At 42.5% G+C, this 9,597-nt stretch overlaps 1 protein-coding gene across 1 annotated transcript; it reads right to left on the reverse strand.

The window, feature by feature from the left end:
* Nucleotides 1-682: 682 nt before the first annotated feature.
* On the reverse strand, nt 683-8,368 carry LOC104537540 (KN motif and ankyrin repeat domain-containing protein 1-like; the record flags this gene model as incomplete). The annotated part of the gene is made up of 5 exons (XM_010180448.1): nt 683-1,513; nt 2,151-2,249; nt 4,629-4,829; nt 5,370-5,512; nt 8,149-8,368. Coding segments are annotated over 5 exons (726 nt in total), but the record flags the coding sequence as incomplete, so codon positions are not given.
* Between the last annotated feature and the right edge of the window lie 1,229 nt (nt 8,369-9,597).

Raw genomic sequence — 9,597 nt, forward strand, 5'->3', positions numbered from 1 at the left:
GTGTATAAGTTTCCTGAAGGAAGGCACTGAAGTGTGTTTCTGTGTCTCATCAGTTAGGTCTGAACTGACAAGAATACACAGGCTCTAGCTTAGGACTTGCCCCAGGGCCATCTCAAAGACATCCCCATCACTAAGCTGCCAGGATTGTGTGGAAGACAAAGCTCAAAGGCTTTTATTTCAGTTGGTAACTACTTCTTAGAGAGCTAGATCAAACCACTGTTTGGTGCCTCCTCATGATGCTGCACATGGCTGAGAGAGAGGCCACTTCTCTCCCCGAGCAGCAAAGGGTCCAACCTTCACAGCAAGTGCAAGACCAGCAAAGGCAGATAATCTTGGGCAAAGCTAAAAAAAAGCAGGAAAAAGCTGGTTTGGGCACTGATGCTGTTTGCATCAGCAATCCCCAAGGGTTGAGCTATCTAGTCCTCCCTGCCTTGACTTACCAATCTATCCTGTTTTGTCTCTGCAGTTGTGATTTCCAGCATATCTGGATGATGACAAATCACATGTAAAACAGGAGAGGAGTAAAACAGCATAATGAAATTTTATTTTGAAAATATGGCAAGAATCTAAGGCACTTCAAACATTTCAATACACGTGACCAAAGTGAATGTGACATGGTAGTAGCATTCCATAAATATGCACCAAGAACTATGCTCAACTCCATTCAAGGGGAATATACAGCTGGTACCTCTAATTTTACTCTCCAATAAACATGTATGAGGCTTACAGACTGACACAGTTAATAAAAATATGGTAACAGGACACAATTCTTCATGTAGTTTTTAATTAAGGAATATAAAATGTTGAAAATACTGTGCGAGTTAATTTTATAGATACTAGTATCTTTCATATAAAAAGTTATACATTATCCCCAATTAGCGACAACTTATTTAGTGAACTTCGGACCTGACAAGAGGCTTTATCCCCAACACCTACCCATTCACCCACCAGCTCAAGATCCACGGAGCTGACTGCATAAGCAACTGCAACTTCTGAATTTCAAAGTTAGTAAAACCATCATAATCATGTTGGAATGAAATTTATGAAAAGGTTACTGTGATAAAAGTCTAGGCACAGTAAATATAAGTATGTTTTAGAATGATTAAAAACAAGCCACCGGGACACCCTTGCAAAGGTAGCTTTAAGTCTTACGCTGGACATAACATAGGAAAGGATAATCTACAGCACAGAAAAATAGATGTATGCCACTGTACAGAAAGACAAGTAGGTGAGCAAAAGAACAGTTTTGGCTAAGGTTCTCACCTGAGCACTACTTAACTATATGCTTGCTTCAAGTTTACAGTTTTCTATCTTTAGCACTAGATCTCTGCTTTCACTTTGCTGGTGAGTTCAGGCACAAGACAATTACATTCAGTATCTGTCTCAGTAAAACAGTAACATTTAGCAGCTTAAAGATGGCATAGAGATTTTTACAATTATTCATGCACTACTACTCAAATGTGACTCTGTGGGTGGGACCAGGAGATGTCTTTCTGCTAAGCCTAGGAGTGCTCTGGAAAAGATGAAAGGACAATTAATCAAAAGAAATAATTTCAGCCAGCTGAATGATAACACAGTACTCACAATTACTTCGTTCAATCTCTTGCCTTTAATTGCACAGATTAATCTTTCTCTTTTTTTTTTTTCATTTTAAGAAGAACAGTGCTGGCTATCATACAGCCTACTAACTGAAAATGCATGTTATTTAGACAGTGAAATGATTGGCAGCAGTTTATCAGGAAGGTGAGTCAGGGCTTGGAGAGCAGGTGCACATTTGCCAGAACACCTATGACAGCTGTAACTCCAGAAACAGCTGTGTTTTGGTGACTAGATCAATAATTAGCATTATGATAATGCAGCAGCACCTCTGCACACTAGCCACAGTCAGTGAACCTTGCTACTGTGCTACCTTTACCCCCAGATAAAAGGGAGGAGGAGGTATCCTTAAGTCAGGGTTAATACTTCTGCAGACAACATATATTTAAAAATGTATGTTTCACTTACTAGCATAAACATTATCCTGTGAATAAACTTGAAAATTCATATGCAGTATGGCTGTACAGCTGCTGGGGGTGGTGGTGGCATCATTTTTTGTTCATGTTTTGCTATTATGTACAGGAACAGCACATTAAAATGTATTGTGTACTAACCGGTGACTGGGTTTTGGAAAAGTTGACATGAGCATAAAGGAGAACCGCGATATCCTTATGTCCAGCTTCCAAGGCTATTGAAAGTGCTGTGCTGCCATCCTGAGAGGAGAAAGGAAGAAACAGGAGAATTAGTGCTTATGTCCATTAACAGACCTCTTAAAAGCCCCATCAGCCCACTGAGAAGGGAACTTAGGAAGTGGAGGCCCCACTGCTCAGACAGACAGATGGGTTAATTTAGAGTCTTGTTTAATTTCTTTTATTGTAATTAAGTGAAAATAAGCCTTGCACTGCTGTTTTATGAGGCAGTCCAATTGTCAGAGGCCTCATAATTTCTCTCAATGAGGAGTCACGATTATTGCTGAGGAAGAAGGAGCATGGCATTATCACAATAATGTTACATATAGTGCTGTGTAAGACCAGTGATTTCAGAAGATTGGTCTGTCTGAGAGAAACTATGTCAGTAAGGAGTGGAAGAGAAGGGAGGGATAAATACTAATCAAGTATCATGATAACTGCTGTGCTATAATGATAATTGTTGTGTTATAGCTCTCATTAAGAGTGGCTGCAGTCATAATTCCAAATGCTCTTTGATGGAAGTCTAACTACAAACTGTCACCTCTGTTTCTCAGAAGTTACTGCTTTCAGAAACCATGGTGGCTGAGGCTGCTAGGAACAAAGACTGCTTTTGCCTAAAAGGTAATATACTGACCTGTTCCAGACCATGTTTGGTCCAGGAAGAAGCATATGTCAGACAACCTGCGATGTGAACCTCTGAGCTGTCAGAGGGGCACACTTGTATGAAGCTGCCACGCCCCAACTCTGCTTTCCTTGCTTCCTTCCCTTCCTGAAACTGGCACATCACAAGGCTACAACACCCTGCTCTATAATGGTGTTTAAATTACAAGACAGGCAGCTACAACCTCAACACAAATCTCATGGTGGCTTGCTGGTCCACTGCCTGAGTGGTGGCTCTTGTGCACCAGTTTCCACAATAATGCCAGTATTTGGTATGTCCTCTCATAGGAATCATCTCTTATGTTGACTCTCTGAACACAGCATATTTTCCAGCCACTGAAACAGCACTGGTATTAGATGTCAGCAGCAGGAAACTGTAAACCCTTTTTCCAGAATCAGAAACGATGGACAGCATCCAAGTGGAAAGTCGTCTTATAAGGCTACAGGGAGTGATTATACATAAATCGACTTGTCCTGAGCAGACAGGGAGCTAGAAGAGCTGTCCGCTACAGTGCAATATAATGCACTACAAATGCACAGCAAACACTCCACAGTCAACACCAAGATCTTAAAATGATGCTGAATCACTGTCAGAGTGGCACGCATCATTAGAATGAAGCTCAGCTTACTACTGATCCTGCTGACTGGAAAAGCATCACTGTCAATTCAGAACAGGTAGAAGAATGCTAAACATCTCATAATCTCCCAGCACAGACAAACCTGTTGTAAAATGAATAAGCAGCAGACAAGCTGTGCTTGGGAAACAGTATCAAACTGCCTACATGAATAGTTAAGTGTCCTGTCCTTACGAAGACTTTAATTACTGAGTTGAATATTAATAGTGCTAACAGCACCCAGGCTGCAGTAACCTAGACTGCCCCCAGAAGGGTTTGTGACACTGAGGACTTCTTGCACTTTTCCCCTCAGGCCAGCTGTTACGCACCACTGGCACCATCAGGAACTAAGCCAGCACCTGCAGCAGGTGAGTGAATAAACAGAAATGACGTCTCTGCATTTCTGCACCAGCTTCAACAAATAACCACCCACTGCCCTCCCAAATCCGAAACACAGGCTCCATTTCAGTACTCAGTGGGTAAAAGCAATATTAAGAATGGAAGTGTAGCCAAGAAGTGATGTTGTTAACAAGAACACTGTGCTGGCAAGAAACCAGCTAAGTCAACATCTTCAAGCTTGAGAGGTCTACAGATTAAATTGACTGCTGACAGTGTAGGCTGCAATGATCCTTGCAAACAAGAAACATGCAAGTGTTTCACTCGGCACTGAAGTCACAGCCTGTATCTGGTTATTGTCAGGACAACGTAGCTTCTTCATGACTGAGACCAAACCTGTACTCTCAAAAGTCATGGTGTAGATACTGTGTGAACATCCCATGAAAAAAAGTGTAGGGCTGACGTTTGCCACAGACACAGAAATCAACACAGCAAAGCTGTTAAGTCACTAGGTAAGGTCCTAACTGAAAACTGGAAAACTCTTGGGAAAGGGGGAAGAAATGTAAGATGGGAAGATGTATTACCATTAGCTAGAAAATGGTTTATCTCTTCTCGTGCACATCTATAGCCAATCACTAAAACAGCTGCTGGGTAGGTCTGTTAGAAAACCAGAGATACGAGCCAAATAATCACAGCATTTGCTACCACTAAGCAGAGGATTAATTAGAAATTAGAAAAACATTCTGGAGCGGAGAAGCCATCTGATGAAGCACTATCTGGAAAGGCAACTCACATTGTCCTCCAGGGTGCCATTACACCCAGGCTGAGCCAGCAGAAGTTTGACAATCTCTACATGTCCGTGTTCACTAGCACACATCAGGGCTGTAGAGCCCTCGTCATCCTGGATATTGACGTCTGCACCACAGGCCAGTAAAGCTTTAACCATGTCTATCCGCCCATGACTCACAGCTAGCATCAATGCAGTCTGACCAGCCTGCAGAGAAAGAAGAGGAAACCTTAAATCACCACACAGACAAGCAGTGACAAAGCACGCACACTTAATTTTTTGACAGAGTGCTTCTTCTGAGGGGGAAAAAAATAAATTGTTACTTTATACAGTACTTTCAAGGCTCTGCTTGACATTATTTAAATACCTTTTATGCACAATATATCCCACATTCACATAGCTATTTATTAAATTAAAGGAAGATATCAGATCTATTTCCAGACATCTAGATTTCCTTGGAAGGAACTAAATGGTGCAGAATTTGTAAATGTCTTCTGAAATTCAGTAATGGTTCTTTCATATAATATTCAATCTTCATTTTCAGAAGAGATCCAAACCTGAGGCTCAACTGTTCTTTCACGGCTCCATTTTGTATACAGCAATCAAAAACATATACACAAAACATCCCCATACTGCAGAGGGTGAGACTGAACGAGTTCAAATCTGAATGGGTGGAGCAGGGATGGGAGCATGGAAGGAAAGATAAAAAGCCACAGGAGAAGGAACAGTGCCTTGTGCTTGACTGACCTGGCTGGCTTTAGCATTCACGTCCCCAAAGCTGAACAGTTCCTCCACTATCCTCATGTCCTTCTCCACTTCCACAGCTGCAAGTGCAGCGAGCATGATAGGGGTATAGCCGGCCTTGTTCTGGTGATTTACATTACAGACATCTGCAGAGGGATGAGATAATTTCTTCGGAAAGCAGGAACCCAAAAAGCAGCAATTGTGCTAATGAACTGAATAAACTGTTAGTAGAGCAGCCTATAAAAAGAAAAGGCAGCAACTGCTCTGATAATGGAAGCAATTCAAGAGAAAGTGGAGAAGAAAAAAATAAACAGGGGTCCTCTAGAGCCTGAGAAAAAAGGATTCTCTTCTATTACGCATGCAATACAACAGAGAGCACAAAACCATTTAATATGTCATCATTTAGGGCTTGCTTTGTGCATTTTTTTGTTTTGCAAAAGCAAGTGGTCTGAAATTTGACATGACCATTGCGGTCATGGGTCCAAACCCCAGGAATACCATTAGGAGAGTCTTTAAGCTCCTCTCCTGCGGGAATCCACACTGCAAAACAACATTCTCTTCCAGTAACATTCTCTTCAGCACAAACATTTTCCTGTAATTGGTGTTATTTTAAAGATCTGCAAGTGTACTTTGACATGTTTTGGAGATGCAGAAAGAACCTTCCAATTAAAGACTGTAACTAGCTCTATAGAGTATTTGACTTGAACAAAAGTACCCTGGGAACAAACACAGCAAGGTCTTCTGACTAGTGCCAGCAGCTGACAAGAGTTCTCCTTTTCGTTCAAGTCTAACCTCCAGTCTGTCTCTGTTCCTATGATTCTGCAGAAATCCAGCAGGACTTACTAGTTTACCAGGCAGCAAGGCTTTCAACATGCTTATCGTACTGGAAAGCAAGGACTCAGACTTACAAAAACAGTACCTCTAGACCTGGGGTTAAATTGCACCACAGATATCTTCAGTAGCAAAAATGCTTAAGGAAATTCTTCAAATTTATTGTCAAACACTTTTTTTTTTCCCTTGAAGTGAAAAGAGCATTGCAGAAGCAATACAAGTGCAGATGTAAGAAAATGCTTTTTCTCATGTTCCATAGATACCTCCTGTGCTATCTCACAACCAGTAGCCCAACCTTACCTTCAGTGACTTCCCAGAAGTGACTTCTGAAGCCACAGAACATGATGCTCAGCTACATGGCATTACTTCATGAGCGATGAATAATTACTGGAAGTGATGCTCTCCTATCCTGACTAGATTTATTCAGCAGAGGTCACATATAATCTACTTTTCCGTATGGCTAATAAGCAGAGTTGTTTTCCTATTTATAGTCTTGGTATAACTGCATGGTGATATAGAGGAGTTTCTTCTCTCATCTGCTCTTCCCACCAGACAGAGTTCTTGGACCAAGAATCTGTCAGTGATATAACTACGTTGCAAAATGACCATTTAGACATGGTCCAGAGGAAGACTGTCAAAACCTGAAGAAATGTGCCTGTTTTCAAATATTTTCCAAGTACTGGCACGCACAGTGTGCTCCCACACACCTGGCTCTAGTCATGGTTGTTGGATTTTACAGTTAAAACCTGCTGTCTCCATAGGAACACACCAACTGCTGTAAACTACAGGATTCCTGACTTCCAGCAGCAGATGACTGTGCTTATGCTACCCTGGGATACCCTGGGATGCAGAGGGACAGCTTCCTCCCACCACAGCGCTGCAGAGCCAGCCTGCTGCATTTTCCTGTGCTCCTGACATTCCCCGCATTCCCCCACTGTGACTCACTCTTCCCAACAGGCTGCCTTCTAACAGGAACAGAGACTTCAAAGCACTCCCCTTCCTAGAAGTCTCTGCAGTGTCAGATGTGCTGCGTTATCAAAGCTGAGATCTGTATCATTAATATTGCTGTTTATCCAATGTTATCCTTCTTGATTTATAAATATTGCTAGGCTTACACTCCAGCCGTGTCACTGGCCTAGTTAAGCTCCACAGCCAATTGTGACAGGTTTTATAACTAGTTTAGGGAAAGAAACTTCAGTCAGGGAGCAAAACTAGGCTTAGACAGATCACATCTGCCTGAGACCAGCTCCAGCATGTGACACCTTCTGCTGACTGCCTTCTGGCTTAGAGCATGTAAGGAGAAGCTCTGGAGTCATCCCTCTGCTACTGCTCTCTCTTCATGTGTGTGGCAAGGGGATGGCGAGAAGGAAGCAACAACAAAAGTAACTAAATGAAGCATCATCACATTGCTCATGGATCAGGAAAATGCTCCTGTATGGCAGAATGCCATATTGGCCCAGCTTCTCAGGAACACAGTACAGATGTGAGAAGGCGGTGGCCAGAAAATCTTCTGTACTGCTCTAGTAAGATAAAGCTAGACTAGATTGTTTAACATCAGTGTTTATACCTGAATGCGTCTTCCTCCACCAGCACCCTACCTTTGGCTGAGCAGCAGCTGTGCTGGCTCCAGAGAAAACTGCTGGAGGTTGGTGCTGCTGATCTTGGACTACAGTCTAAGAGTCAGGGACCTACCTATCTGACCCAACCACTGGTCAACGCTGTACATAATTTACTTGAGTGTCTTTGTAACTTCTTCAAGAGCCATCACCATCACCTCCAAAACTAGCACGAAAAACAAGGATTCTAGATTACCCAAGTGAGCCACCATGTACCTGCTAACAGTTACAACAGTTCTGGAAGAAGCCCAGACTTGACCTCTTGCTCATCATGAATTCCCCCCATGAGGACTGTAAAGAACAATATTAAAAAATATGCAAACAAGTCAACCTACTTGCATCCAGAAGCAGCTTTACAATTTCAAAGTTAGAATGTGAGACGCTGTAATGCAGAGCCGTGTTTCCGTTTCCATCTGCCATATTGATGATATGTCTGAGGACAGCAGGAGAAATCTCTTCAAAAGCAGTTATGTAGTCTCCAACCATTTCAGGGACAGCTGACTTCTGACTTGAGACACGAAACCACTCGTGCTGGATGGTATTTAAACAAAACCTCTGCCAAAACCAAGAGAGAAAAATTTACATAAAGGGAATCTATTCAAAGAATTTTCCATTCCACAACACAGCGATGCAGGAGGTCAAGCCTTTTTTAGTCAAATGTGGGAAGAAAGTCTGTAGCTTACAAACAACATATACAGACTGAAGCTTCTCCTCTGACTAAACCTCTCTTTAAACACCAATTGTTTACTTCCTCTCATTTTGCCTACTTTTCAGGAATGGTTCACTTCTGAGGGCACAGAATTTTATTCTTACATTACCCCCAAAATTAAGGAGTATCAAATACTTGTGAACAGAAAAAAAGACTTGGACTAACCATTTCCATGAAATACTTAACATAAATCAGTGATGAATGCAAGACTAAGAGCAGTGGGAAGACACATTTCTCAAGGACTTAAAACAACAGTATACTAAGTCGATGAGGTCCAATCTTGAGGCATGAATTATCAAATGTACAAAATACAGAACTAGCTGGAGAGCAGTTCTGCAGGAAGAGAGCTGGGCATTACAGAGGATCACAAGCTGAGCCTGAGTCAACAACATCACACTGTAATGAAGAAGGCAAATACTGTTTTGGGGTGAATAAACAGATTTATTGCTTGCATGGCACATAATGCAGTCCCTTCTCTCTGCTTAGCATTATCATGGCAACATCTGGACTACCTAGCCTGGTCTGAACTCTGAATGACAAGAAAGATTTGGTTGAAATGGTTTCAAAGGTGAGCAGCAAGAATGATTAGAAGTGAAATCCAGTTGGCAACCAGTCACAAGCGGTGTCACAGCCAGTCCTGTTTAACATCTTTATCAGTGATCTGGATGAGGGGATTGAGTGCTCCCTCAGCAAGTTTGCAGATGACACCAAGTTGGGAGGGAGTGTTGATCTGCCTGAGGGTAGGAAGGCTCTGCAGAGGGACCTGGATAGGCTGAATCAATGGGCTGAGGCCAACTGTATGAGCTTCAACAAGGCCAAGTGCCGGGTCCTGCACTTTGGTCATAATAACCCCACGCAGCGCTACAGGCTTGGGGATGAGTGTCTGGAAAGCTGCCAGGCAGAAAAGGTCCTGGAGATGTTGGAGGACAGCAGGATGACCATGAGCCAGCAATGTGCCCTTGCGGCCAAGAAGGCCAATGGCATCCTGGGGTGTATCAGAAGGGGTGTGGTGAGTAGGTCAGAGAGGTTCTCCTTCCCCTTTATTCTGCCCTGGTGGGACCGCATCTGGAATATT

The sequence above is a fragment of the Mesitornis unicolor genome, unplaced genomic scaffold (assembly GCF_000695765.1).
Source record: "Mesitornis unicolor isolate BGI_N332 unplaced genomic scaffold, ASM69576v1 scaffold9693, whole genome shotgun sequence".
NCBI lineage: Eukaryota > Metazoa > Chordata > Aves > Mesitornithiformes > Mesitornithidae > Mesitornis > Mesitornis unicolor.